Source organism: Vulpes lagopus, chromosome 21 (assembly GCF_018345385.1).
Source record: "Vulpes lagopus strain Blue_001 chromosome 21, ASM1834538v1, whole genome shotgun sequence".
In the NCBI taxonomy this organism is placed as follows: Eukaryota; Metazoa; Chordata; class Mammalia; order Carnivora; family Canidae; genus Vulpes; species Vulpes lagopus.
This window is the reverse complement of record NC_054844.1, coordinates 9,061,924-9,076,623: the sequence shown is the minus strand read 5'-3', so window position 1 is coordinate 9,076,623 and position 14,700 is coordinate 9,061,924. Positions and strand designations below refer to the sequence as shown.

At 37.4% G+C, this 14,700-nt stretch overlaps 1 protein-coding gene across 9 annotated transcripts in view; it reads right to left on the bottom strand.

Moving 5' to 3' along the window:
- The window catches only part of RIMKLB (ribosomal modification protein rimK like family member B), a 186,380-nt gene that overhangs the window by 19,996 nt on the left and 151,684 nt on the right, over positions 1 to 14,700 (bottom strand). For all 9 annotated transcript variants that reach the window (XM_041735724.1, XM_041735721.1, XM_041735725.1 and 6 more), the window contains one exon: positions 2,311 to 2,541. In XM_041735724.1, coding sequence (XP_041591658.1) covers positions 2,311 to 2,541 — 231 coding nt within the window. The remainder of the gene's footprint in view (positions 1 to 2,310; positions 2,542 to 14,700) is intronic.

The following is a 14,700-nucleotide window of genomic DNA, read 5'->3' as shown; positions in this document are numbered from 1 at the left end:
TACAGTAATAAGATTACAGCAAAAATGAACTATAGTTGTAAAAAATCAGCATAGTGATATAAAAAAAATTAAACCACGAAAAAGTTCTCTAAGTAACTGCAATATGATAGGTTTGCAGTTTAGAGAAATTAAGATGATTCAGTCACCTAATTTTAAACCTTCAACATGGGCAGCCCAGTTGGCTCAGTGGCTTAGTGCCGCCTTCAGCCCAGGGCATGATCCTGGAGACCCGGGATCAAGTCCCGCGTTGTGCTCCCTGCATAGAACCTGCTTCTCTCTCTCTCTCTCTCTCGCTCTCTCCCTCTGTCTCTCTCATTAATAAATAAATCTTTAAAATAAATAAATAAAATAAACCTTCAACATTAGAGCATAGGTAACATTTGTTAATTTGGTAACCATTTTCTCTTTCTTTCTTTCTTTTTAAAAAATATTTTATTTATTCATTCATGAGAGACACAGAGAGAGAGAGGCAGAGACACAGGCAGAGGGAGAAGCAGGCTCCATGCAGGGAGCCCAATGTGGACTTGATCCCAAGGACTCCAGGATCACACGCTGGGCCAAAGGCAGCGCTAAACTGCTGGGCCACCCAGGCTGCCCCATTTTCTCTTTTCCATTCTCTTGAAATCAGAAGTGGAGACCCATGATATAAGCTAAAATACCCCAAAAGCATCTGACAGAATTCTCAAACTATTCATATAGTCTCTTCTTGTGCAATTGCTAAAAATAGCAATATATCCACACATGCCCTACAGACTTGGAGACTTGGTTCATTTCTTTAAAATATTCAAGTTGGGGTGCCTGGGTGACTCAGTCGGTTAAACATGAGACTCTTGATTTCGGCTCAAGTCATGATCTCAGAGTCATGAGCCTGAGCCCTGAGTTGAGCTCCACACTCAGTGCAGACTTTGCTTGTCCCTTTCTCTCTCTGCTCTTCCCCACGTGTGTGCACCCTTTCTCATAAATCAATCTTTTTTAAAAGAATGCCTCATTAACTCTCCAAGCACACCACTTAACATTTATTTGAATAACTGTCTTTATGGAAAATTGTAATGATCTATAGTAAGCTTGATCTTTTCTAAACAAAGGAACTGGACAGGCAGGAAATATATTAACATAATATTATTTATACCAGTGCTACTCAAAACTGTTGTCCAGTAACCTGTGCCTATCTGTGATTTCTCTGCTACTGATGTGATCAGATAAATATAAGCGTAAGCACTGGAAACTTCTATAGAAATCTGGCACTGCTCAGACATTTTTATCATTCTTTATGAGAGTACTGATCCACAGAGACATAAGCAGAGGGAGAAGCAGGCTCCCCTGCAGGGAGCTTGGTGTGGGACTCCATCCCAGAACCAAGGATCGTGACCTGAACCAAAGACAAACACTCAACCACCGTGCCACCCAGGCACCTCACAGTGGCTGAGCATGTATGTGCCTTCGGCCCAGGGTGTGATCCTGGAGCCCCGGGATCGAGTCCCACATCTGGCTTCCTGCATGGAGCCTGCCTCTTCTCTGTCTGTGTTTCTGTGTTTCTTTCTGTCTCTCATGAATAAATAAATAAAATCTTAAAAAGTTTTATTGGTTAAGTGTGGTCGACAGCAGCTTTCACAATACAACAACATTACAGAGTCACAAGAGAGAATTTATGGCCCTGAAAGTGCAAAATATTTACTTTTTGGCCCTTTACAAGAAAAGTTTGTTAAATCAACTCTACCAATATCATGGAATTAAATCTTAACACAGGATTCATAGTTCTCGTGCCCAGTTTGTTAAAACTGAAAAGGTTTTTTAAGAGTTTTATGTATTAATTGAACAGAGAGAGAGAGTGCACAAGTATGCAGAGCATTCAGAGGGAGACAGAGGCGCAGGCTCCCTGCTGAGCACAGAGCCAATGCAGGACTCCCAATACAGAACCCCAAAATCATGACCATGGCCTAAGGCAGATGCCTAACCAACTGAGACACCCAGGAACCCCTATAAATTATTTCTTTCCTTTTTTTTTAAAAAGATTTTATTTATTCACAAGAGACACACACAGAGGGAGAGGCAGAGCATAGGCAGCAGAGAGAGAAGCAGGCTCCATGCAAGAAGCCTGATGTTGGGACTTGATCCTGAGACTCTAGGACCACGTCCTGGGCAGAAGCCAGACACTCAACCTCTGAGCCACCCAGGCGTCGTGTAAGTTATTTTTTTAAGAAGTATCTTTATATTTACAAATTTCTTTTATCACATAACTCAATTTAGTATGGCTTTCAAAACTGTAAGTGCTGTAAAACTTAGACTGTAAATTCTTATTGGTGAACTTACCATAAGAGAAAGTATCTGGCAGAGGAACACCATGGCCAGCCAACTCCTGAAATGTCCAGAACTTATTAACACAGTTCAGGATGGCTTGAGGTCGGTTCATCAACCGGCATCCCATCTTCTCTAAATGGCGCAAAACAGTGATGTCGCTATCACTTTGTACCCAAGGGGTTGGTACTCTCACTACCACCACTTGGGGATAGGCAGTAATTAGTTCTCCATTGATCCGTAGACCTGAAATATATAGGAATGAAGCCAAAACCATTAAAAGGGAATATACCAAAATATACAAAAGCTTGGGTCACAAAACTAAATGTACCATTTTGTTAAGATTTCACCGGAACAAAGAGACATTCCTACTTAAATTATATTCTTTTACAAGAAAAAAAATTTAATGAGAAAAATTTCTGCAGTGGTCAAAAAAACTATGGTATGTGCGTCAATACAATGAAATACCACATAGCCTTTTAAAAAGAATGTCATAGGTGTACCTGGCTGGCTCAGTTGGTGTGAGTTCAAGTCTCACACTGGGTGTAGAACTTACTTAATAAAATTAAAAAGAATCTCATAATCTCTCTGTTGAGAGACAGAAAAATGTCCACATACATAATACTATGTTTTTTAAAAAGCAAATCTTAGGGCACCTGGTGGCTCAGTTGGTAGAGTGTACAACTCTTAATCACAAGGTTGTAGGTTCTAAAAAAAACAAAACAAACAAAAACAAAAAACAAAAACAAAAACAAGGTTGTAGGTTCTAGCCCCAAGCTAGGTCTAAAAGTTACTTGAAAATAAAATATTAAAAAAATAAATAAAAGGAGAAGTTCCTTGGATTTTATCCATTTCCATTCTATCTAAAGAGGTCCTAAATAATAAAGGAACAAGATATCCGTATCTCCCCTTCTCCTCTACTCCTTCCCACCCCTGCTCTCTCTTAAAATATATAATAAATAAATAAATAAATATACAATACACTATTAGTCACAGTTAACATGTTGAACATTATATTATATCTCTAGGATTATTTATCTTATAACTTGGAAGTCTGTAACGTTTGACCACTATCTCCCATTTCCCCACCCCACCACCCACCTCTGGCAACCACCAAACTATTCTCCGTACATACGAGTTTGGCTTTTTTTGATTCCTCATATAAGTAAGATCATATACAGTATCTGCTTTTCCTTGTCTGACTTACTTTTCTTAACATAGTACCCAGAAGGTCCATCCGTACTGTCACAAAAGGCAGGATTTCCTTCTTTTTAATGGTTGAATAATAATCAAATGTATGTACACAGATCATATAGTAATAGAAATGTTCCACTCTTAGTCTACACACCAACAATAGAAACCACCTATCTGCTGTCACCAGAAATCAGGAGCATGGGAGTACTTTACCCCAAAGTGCAGATCTGCATATAACATATGCGGGTATTACTGAGGATGGAAAGAAATTCAATACCTCTTGTATCAGAAACACTTTGTTATTTTAGACAAGCAGAAGGTGAACTACAGTTAGAAAGAAGGGCAGGTACAGATCAATGTGAGCCTAAAAAGGCAAAGCAACATTTCTCACAACTCTGCCGTGTTACTGACCTCTTAGGCACTCTTAGCAAATGGTACTAGTATATATGATGTACAGCTTATAAAACTGAAACACAAGAAATAACTCTTTGCTTAGATCCCTGTTATTCAGTACACAAGTGCACATGAATGTGTATAAAATTTCCTACACAGGCATCCCTGGGTGGCTCAGCGGTTTGGCGCCTGCCTTTGGCCCAGGGCACGATCCTGGAGTCCCGGGATCGAGTCCCACGTCGGGCTCCCTGCATGGAGCCTGCTTCTCCCTCTGCCTGTGTTTCTGCCTCTCCCTCTCTCTCTCTGTCTCATGAATACATAAATAAATTTTTTTTAAAAATCTCCTTGCCAATAATTAAGGTAGAGAATCTTTTATGTAGCCCTACTGTAACCTTGTGCTTTATGAGAGTAGAATTTGGCCACAGCACTAAAAATACTAGTGTTTTTGTCCTCAGTAAACAAGAAACAAAAAAAAAAAAAGAAAGAAAAGAAAGAAACAGGTCCCTTGCTGATATATTTTCCCTCCACTTGCTATTGTTCCAGAGGATCCTTCAAGATTTCTGAATATTTAGACCTTACAGAATTTTAAGAATGTTATTTATTTATTTATTTATTTATTTATTTATTTATTTATTTTAGCTCTTAAATGTTTTGTCTTTAAAAAGGGGGGGGAGGGAACTGAAAGAATTTTAACTGAAAGTTTCAATTGAAGGTACTATTTGTACACAATTAAAAACCCACACGATCTCTGTTCCATAGATCAAGGACGCACTCAAAGACTACCGGAGATGTGTCACTGAAATAGGAGACAATATGGAGGGGTTCCCATTAGCCAAATTTTGGATGATTTGACCATCAAAAAGGCCAATTAACTAATAACACATTCAATGCAAAAAAGTTCATGAATTCATAATTATAGAAACAGGGCAATTAAAAAAAAAAAAAACCTCATCTACTATCACTGAAAGGACTACAACATAATTCCTTATTCTAAAAACCAGTAAATAATGAGGAAAAAATTACATTTATCCTACCATTTCAGCAGGAACTACAGTTTACCAGGAAAAGGTGGGAAAAGCTCTTCCTTAGAGACAAATGCCAATTAACATAGAAGAATAACTAAAGTTGAAATATAATCATTTTGTAAAGCCCAATGCAGTAAGTGATTCAGGCAAGGATCAAAGATGTTAAAAGCATTAAGGAAGAAAAAAAGCATTAAGAAAAGGTTGATGGGATATTTGTATAATGCCAAAATATCTGATTTGCTAAGCCAAAAGTAAAAACAAGTTTTTGTAACAGACAGACTATATTACCCTGGGATCAAAGTTAGCATCACTACCAGTGGGACACAGACGATCATTTTGTGCCTCCTGGTTGAAGTAACTACCACCACCTAGGCAGCAATTTTTTGCTCAAAACGTATGTAATCATACCAATTCACTAGCAACTTCAGAAGGCAGACACCACAAGGGAACTCTTAGACAAACAAAGAATGAGACATTTAAGATAACTGTTCCGATTACTTCAAAAAGTTGATGTCACTGAAGAAATAAAGATGGGAGTTCTAGAGTTAGGAAGACTAAGTGGACGTTACATCCAAATACCCTTGCATGAACACTTTTACAAAGAAAGCCTGATCTGAAAAGAATAACGTAAAGAGGGCAGCCCCGGTGGCGCAGCGGTTTAGTGCCGCCTGCAGCCCAGGGCGTGATCCTGGAGACCCGGGATCGAGTGGAGCCCGCTTCTCTCTCTGCCTCTCTGTCTCTCTGAATGAATAAATAAATCTTAAAAAAATAAAATAAAATAAAATAAAGAAAAGATAAAGATATTTTAGAATTAACTGAAAATCTGACTCTAGTATTTATTAGATGACATTAAAGAATTATTCATTTCTTAAGGTATGCTAATGGTATTAAATTCTTTTTTTTTAAGTAAATATTTATTAAGTAAGCCCTTCTTTTTTTTTTTTTTTTTAATTTTTATTTATTTATGATAGTCACACACACACAGAGACAGAGAGAGAGAGAGAGAGAGAGAGAGAGAATGAGAGAGAGAGAGAGACAGAGACACAGGCAGAGGGAGAAGCAGGCTCCATGCACCGGGAGCCCGACGTGGGATTCGATCCCGGGTCTCCAGGATCGTGCCCTGGGCCAAAGGCAGGCGCCAAACCACTGCGCCACCCAGGGATCCCCTGGTATTAAATTCTATAGGACAGTGTCTTTATTTTTTGGCTACAGATATTGAAGAATTTAGGGGTAACACGAAAACAGGTACAGCTACCTGTCATGAAAGACTAACAACTCTCAAAAAGCTGTGTGTAATGTATATAAGGAGAAAGAGACATAAAACAAAAGCTTATTACTGAACACTCCATATAGACAGCAAGAATATAGCTAGCCATAATTCTATTCTTTTAACTTATATATTCACTCAAAATTTTATTTTATTTACTCAAAATTTTAAATACAAAGTGCGGGTGGGGTGGGGGCAGAAACCAAGACATCATATCAAATTCACCCAAAGAAAACTGATGTTAGTCATTCCTATTTCTAAATCTCCAGGGTTTGCTGCTGAGCTTTTTCTCTTTTGTTTTTTAATGGTTTCTCATGCTTTCACGAACATTAAAACCCCATTTACTTTCTACCACTACCCTACTTCCCCTGCCATTTATGTTGTAAGTGTTAATTAACACAATAAAATTATTAGTTCATATCTTGGAAGGAGTGAGAAGGAAAACCTAAAACACAGAATAACTTGCTAAAGGTAATCTGAACCAAATCTAGGTCCAGAAATGTTTTTTTCCCAGAGTTCTAGCTAGAAAAAACAAGTTGGAAAAAGAAAGAAAGAAAGAAAAAGAAAGAAAGAAAAGAAAGAAAAGAAAAGAAAAGAAAAGAAAAGAAAAGGAAAAGAAAAGAAAAGAAAAGGAAAAGAAAAGAAAAGAAAAGAAAAGAAAAGAAAAGAAAAGAAAAGAAAAGAAAAGAAAAGAAAAGAAAAGAAAAGAAAGAGCAAGCTGGCAGTATAAGAGATTAACAACTTTGAGCTCCATATTCACCCCAGCTAAATTCAAGTAACAAAATTTAGTTGTTTAGGTCAATAGTTCAGGAAACTGATCCATTACTTAACCAACAAAACTATTAAAAATTTACCAAAAAGTGGTATTCCCCACATTCTAAAATCTCAAGAATCTTATCACCAAAAAAAAAGACCAAATAATTCTGAACATTAAGATACTCCGTCACTATAAACCTATTTTCCAATTGTTCAGACAGAACTAATGCCTACCATTAAATGCAAAGGGCAAATCTGTCTTCATGTATATCTAACACATAAGAAATGTCCTCCTAAACTTTTTTTTTTTTTTTTTAATTACTGGCTTGTTTCCCTTACTAGGTTCCAAACTAATCAAAATGAAGTATTTTTGATAGGACAATCAGATAATGGGTATTTATGTACTAAAGACAGATAAAACACTATAAGGTTTCTAATAAGGGTGTGTAAGAATTCAAACAGCTAATAATTATCAAATACCTAAAACAAGTATAAAATTAAGAATCCACAGGTGCCAGTACACCTGGGTGGCTCAGTAGTTGAGTGTCTGCCTTCGGCTCAGGGCAGGGGTCCTGAGGGTCCTAGGATTGGGTCCCATGTCAGACTCCCCTTAGGAAGCCTGCTTCTCCCTCTGCCTATGTCTCTGCCTCTCCCTCTGCATCTCTCATGAATAGATGAAATCGAAAAAAGAAAAAGAAAAGAAAAGAGAAGAAAAAGAAAGAAAAAAAGAAAAGGAAAAGGAAAAGGAAAAGGAAAAGGAAAAGGAAAGGAAAGAAAAGAAAAGAAAAGAAAAGAAAAGAAAAGAAAAGAAAAGAAAAGAAAAGAAAAGAAAAGAAAAGAAAAAGAAGAATCCATAGGTGCCTGGGTGGCTCAGTCAGTGGGTGTGTGCCTGCGGTCATGATCCTCAGGATCAAGATCCTAGGGATTGGGATTCAGCCCCAAATTGGGCTCTCCCTGCTCAGCAGAGTCTGCTTCTCCCTCTCCCTCTGCCCCCCCCCCGCCCCCGCTCATGCAAGCAAGTGATCTAATAAGTAAAATCTTTAAAAAAAAAATTAAAAGAATCCTTTCTCATAAATATATATATGATGTCTTTCCTATCTGCTTAGTTGCTTCCTAACAGGATATATATTGTTTCCTATCAAAATATCTTTCTTTAGCCCTCCTCAACAATCCTTTTCCCCTCCAATTTGTTTCCAAGTCTTAGCTAGTAATCCCAGGTAAAAACAAAATTATTTTCTTCAAAGGTAAGCCTCTTTGGATATGATAAGGAACCAATAAAATTCCTTTCCAGATCCCTCATCAGTGGCATAGAATGAAAGAAAAGGAAGACAACTGTAACAGTGTACCTCATTATCACTGAGCACTGCTACACTGCAGCTGACAGTCATGTGTTTAAAAACAAAAAGAGAGAGAAAATGGGTGAATTGGTGGTCTTTTTTTTTTCCCCTTAAATTGAATTAAAGTTTTAAAAAAGAAAGAAGATGGGATGCCTGGGTGGCTTATCGGTTAAGCGTCTGCCTTCGGCTCAGGGAGGGATCCTGGGGTCCCAAGATCCAGTTCTGCATTGGGCTCCCTGCATGGAACCTACTTCTCCCTCTGCCTGTGTCTCTGCCTCTCTCTTTCTGTCTCTCATAAATAAATAAATAAAATCTTGAAAGAAAGAAAAGAAAGAAAGAAAGAAAGAAAGAGAAGGAAAGCAGGTAAACAAGCAATCAGATTATCACTGTCCATTTTATAAAAGCATCTTTATTGAAGGTAGTGATTGATTGGCTACTTTTCCAAGTACCTTTACCAAAGAATCTGAGGTCAATATAACCAACTCTACCCCAAAAATTGGTAGAAAGGAAACATCAATTAAACAGAAATGTAATGTCACTAACTAAAATAATTCATCTCCTAACAAAAAAAATTATTCATTTCCTTAAAATTTTACAAATGCCAACATTCAAGCTCTAAAGGCTTGAGTACATTCTCATCAGCATTTCCATGGATAGTTTTTTAAAAAAATTATCTAGGAGAAATACTGAAATTGATAAACAAGAAAACAAAATGCATATAAGGGCCTCTTCCATTTATGTATTCCTTCTTTTATATATATTCAAAAACATTTGCTGAACACCCTCTTTAAGACACTGAGCTTTGGGATAAAATTCTAACCCCACTTGAGAGTTTTTAAGGATGAAGACAAGAGGGAAAAAATGCATGTAAAGTACCTAATAAATGACTGGCATACAGTAAGTGCTTAATAATTGTTAGTGGCTATCAATTACCCTCAGTTTACAATGCTGGGGAGGGTAGGTTAATGGCACAAATGATATCTATTAATATCTATTAATAGCAATAAAACTTGTTTATCTTTTTTTCCCCAATCCCAATCAAAACTATATCTAATATTTTTAATATTTTACGCACAAGAACTATTAGAAACAAGATATACTTCTATTTTGCTAATTTAGCAGGAAAACCTTTTATAAAGTTTTTTCCTTTACTATTACCCTAATTTAAAAATTACAAGTTGAAATACTATATCTAACCTAATTATTTTAAGCCCCCCCCCCCCCCCCAATAGCAAGATTTCCTGAAATGGTAAGAGAAGCTGTATAGGACATGGGTGGGTAAATGTATAATTCAAGTCACTGTTAATGAAGCCAGACATAAATGAACTGCAGCTGCAGAAGAAAGGAGACAGGCAGCAAAGCTTCCTTGTGATGTAGGCAAAGCCCCCTCTGTCCACTTTTAAAAGGGCAAACTTCTTTGTAACAGTGGCTCCAGGATAAAGAAAAATATTTCTATTAATCTGTTTTACCCATATTTTGGAAATCAATAGCAGCTTACACAACTAATGATAACTAGAACTTTCTAAATTCAGCTATATATAAGTAAAAACAAATATAAATACATATTTATATAAATATTTATATAATCTTAAAAATAAGTTAAAGGTTATGGGATAATTAATAACAAAAGGAGGAGAACTATATCAAACTCTTGAATACTGAATGTTCCCAGGAAAACTATAGGGAATTAAGGCTTTTCCCTCAAACATTTTTGTTTAGATCCCCAAATAGCAAGGAATAATGGTGAGGGAATAGCAAAGGCAAAAAGAGATCTATTGCAAGGTCTTCGCTGGCATGCCTGTAACAATAACCCTTCATCTGATTCAAACCTACTTCAGCCACTTGCCCACTGTGTAAGCTCAGACAAATTAACTTCTCTGTGACTCAAGTTCCTCATCTGTAAAATGGGAACACTAAGAGTAGTTCCTTTATAGAGTTGTGCTGAGGATTAGGTTGGTCTACATTAGTGAAAAAGTACCCAGCACATAATACACACTTAATCATCACTGTCATCCACCATCCCCTCCTGCAGCTGGGAAATGAAGAAAGCAGAAAGTAAATTCCCTGAGAGTAGGAATCTGACTAACTTTTTAACAGCTAATGTCTACCAGCACTATTTGGCATACAGTAAATGCTCAATTATTATCTATTGAAATTTAAACTTATCTCCCAGTTTTCAAGAAGCATCAAAAGGGATTTAAAGCCAGGTATGAGTCTGAAGCTATACTGCCTAAACAAAATTGTCCCTTATAAATTGTTTTAGAAGGGATGCCTAGGTGGCTCAGCGACTGAGCGTCTGCCTTTGGCCCAGGGCGTCATCCTGATCCTGAGATTGAGTCCCACATCGGGCTCCCTGCATGGAGCCTGCTTCTGCCTCTGCCTGTGTCTCTGCCTCTGTCTGTCTCTCATGAATAAATAAAGAAAATAAAATCTTAAAAAAAATTGTGTTAGGGGCAGCCCGGGTGGCTCAGCGGTTTAACCCTGCCTTTAGCCCAGAGCCTCATCCTCGAGTCCCGGGATCGAGTCCCACATCAGGCTCCATGCATGGAGCCTGCTTCTCCTTCTGCCTGTGTCTCTGCCCGCCCACCCCGCCCGTCTCCCATGAATAAATAAATAAAATATTTTAAAAAACAATTGTGTAAAAAAAAAAAAAAAAAAAAACAATTGTGTTAGAAAAACTAGCAAACTCAGAAAGACCAACAAGAAATCATGTTAACATCTAAAAAATGCAAGGTAAATAGAAGGAAAAAAAATTAAGAGAACAGAAATTAATTGAATACAAAGCAAACAAAAATAAAAAATACAACCAAATTAAAATTTTGTGGGGGCCCCCCGCCCAAAATAAAAAATGTGTTAAGTCCCTAGCAAGACTGATATAGAGGAAGGAAAAAAAGGGGAACAAATAAAGTTGAGAATAAAACGGGAGCTTCACCATATACCCTGTGGTCATTAAAAAGATAATGATTTTGTTAACAACACATCTGAAAACTTAGAAAAAATGTACAAAAATTCCTAGAAAAATACAATTTACCAAAACTGTAAATAGAAATCTAAAACAGGGACGCCTGGGTGGCTCAGCGGTTAAGCATCTGCCTTTGGCTCAGGGCTGATCCCGGAGTCCCAAGATCAAGTACATCGGACTCCCTGCATGGAGCCTGCTTCTCCTTCTGCCTATGTCTTGGCATTTCTCTCTCTCTCTCTCTGTCTCTCATGAATAAATAAATTAAAAACAAACACTGTCCAGCCCTTTTTGTGAGGCCAAACAACTTAGCAGAAAAAGACAGTGACAAGTTCACAAAAGGAAAGTTACAAGCCAATCTCCTTCATAAATATTAATATAAAAATCTTCAAATATTAAAAAATTAAACCCACCACTGTAATAACAATAACCATCATAAGCAAGTTAGGTTTATTCTAAAATTTTTAGGTTGGTTTAACTTGTAAAAACCAATCATGTAATTTGCAATAGGTAAAAATATGTTTAACCATTCAGTAGATGTATGAACACTGATAAAATGCAACAAGCATTCGGGATTTTAAAAAATCTTTTGGCATACTCATAGAAGGAAATTTCCTTAATCTGATAAAGAATATCTTAAAAATCCTACGACAACATCATTCTTACTGGTTTAATGTTGAAAGCTTTCCTCTGAGATCAAGAGTAAGACTAGAATGTTCACTGTAACTATTTAATCCAATATGGTCCCAAAGGTCCTGCCCTGTGCTGTCAAGAAAAGGAAGTAAGATATAAGGATTGGAAATGAAGTATAAAATTGTTATTACTTGTATATGATACAATTTTAAAAGCAATCAAAAATATCATAAATTATCGAAGTGAGTTATTTGCCCGTCAATATTATTTTTTAAAGATTTATTTATTCATGAGAGATACAGAGAGAGAGAGGCAGAGACACAGGCAGAGGGAGAAGCAAGCTACCCAGGGAGCCAGATGCGGGATTCCCGGGACTCCAGGACCATGTCCTGAGTCAAAGGCAGGTGCCAAACCACTGAGCTACCCGGGAATTCCCCACCTGTCAATATTAATAAACTCAACCAGCAATGAATTAGAAAAAAGAAAACTTTTATTGTTATAATTTACAATAGCAACAGATGTATAAAATTCATAGGATTAAGTACATCTAACAAAAGATGTACAAGTTCTCTGGGAATAAAAATCACAAAATTTCATAGAAACATTAAAGACAATAGAGAGAACAAGTATAAGAGCACATGCAAATTCTTTCATATTGGAAGGTTCAATAGTATGAGTCATCTCTTCCAAAACTGATCTATAAATTAAAAAAAAAAAAAAATCCTAGGGACACCTGGATGGCTCAGTGATTGAGCGTCTGCCTTTGGCTCAGGGCACGATCCCAGGCCAGGCTCTTGGGGTCGAGTTCCACATCGGGCTCCCCTCGGGGAGCCTGCTTCTCCCTCTGCCTGTGTCTCTGCCTCTGTGTTTCTCATGAATAAATAAAGTCTTTTAAAAATAAAAAATAAAGGACAGCCCCAGTGGCTCAGAGGTTTAGCTTTGCCTTCAGCCCAGGGCATGATCCTGGAGACCCGGGATCTAGTCCCGCATCAGGATCCCTTCATGGAGCCTGCTTCTCCCTCTGCCTGTGTCTCTCCCCCCACCCCCTCATCTCTCATGGATAAATAAATAAAATCTTTATAAATAAATAAATAAATAAATAAATAAATAAATAAATAAATAAATAAAAATAAATAAATCCTAATAAAAATTCCAAGTGTTCTATGTGTGGAACTTGTGAGCTCATTATAAAATTTATGAATACAGATGCCGGGGGGGGGGGGGGGGGAACACCTGGGGTGGCTCAGTAGTTGAGTATCTGCTTTCAGCTCAGGGCGTGATCCTGGAATCCCAGGATCAAGTCCCACATCAGGCTCCTTGCAGGGAGCCTGCTTCTCCCTCTGCTAGGTCTCTGCCTCTCTCTCTCTGTTTCTCATGCATAAATAAGTAAAATCTTTTTAAAAAATCAATAAGATATACAGGTGCCTGGGTGGCATAGTTGGTTAAGCGTCCAACTCTGGTTTTCTGCTCAGGACTTTATTTCAGAGACCTGAGATAGAGCCCCACATCTGGCTCTATGCTCAGTGTGTAGTTCTGCTTGAGATTCTCTCTCCTTCCCCCCTCTGCCCCCCTCCTGTTCATGTTCTCTCTCCCTAAAATAAATAAATCTTAAAAAAAAGAAAAGAAAAGAAAAGATACTCAACCTTATTATTATTACTACACTGGGATACAAAATCACAACTAGACACCATTTTATACCCACTAAAACAGCTAAAACCAAACTGACCATAAACAACTTTTGAGGAGTACATGGTTTAAGAAGAAACACTTCTTTGCTCACAGAAAATTTCCTTTTCTTTCTGGTAAAACGTATTTGCCAAAACGATCTGCAGCAAATGGGAGTTTTATTTATTGGAACAAACTCAAAATACTCCTTTTAAGATCAAGCAGAAGATGGGCAGCCTGGCTGGCTCAGTGGTATACCGCCACCTTCAGCCCAGGGCATGATCCTGGAGACCTGGAATTGAGTCCCACATCAGGTTCCCTGCATGGAGCTTACTTCTCCCTTTGCCTGTGTCTCTGCCTCTCTTTCTCTCTCTCTCCTCTCTGCGTATTCTCATGAATAAATAAATAAAATCTTAAAAAAAAAAAAAAAAAGATCAAGCAGAAGAAAAGTGTGCTCACCATCATTTTTATTCAACATTGTATTAGAGTTTCTACTTAATCCAGTAAACTAAGAAAAATAAGAGGCAAAGAAACTAGAAAACTGTCATCTTTTGCAGATATTATTTGCATAAGACATCCTATATAGAATCAAATGGAGGAAACAACGAAGAGACAGAAGACTATTTATAGTATACCACTTTATATGTAGGAAAAGGGAAGAAATACAAATATATTCCAAAATCGGAAGACAGACTGCCAGATTCTAAATCTTGGCTCCTCCATCTACCGCTTTATGATGTAGGTTAAAAAACATTTAACCAATCTAGGATTCTATTTTCTTATTTGTAAAACAAACAATAACAGTACCAACCTCATGCGATTATTGCCAGGATTAAATGAGTTGATATTTGTAATAACGTTTGAATATTGTTAAGTGTTTGTAACAGAAATATAACTTTATAATTTGAATTCTTTTTTTTAAAAAAAAGGATTTTATTTATTTATTCATGAGAGAGAGAGGCAGAGACTTAGTCAGAGAGAGAAGCAGGATCCATGCAGGGAGCCCGACGCAGGACTTGATTCTGCGGCACTTGATTCTGGGACTCCAGGATTATGCCCTGGGCTAAAGGCAGACACTTAACCACTGAGCCACCCAGGTGTCCCTATAATTTGAATTCTAAGACCTCAGACTAATAACATTCTTTGCCTAACTCAGTTGAGTAAATTCACTACTAC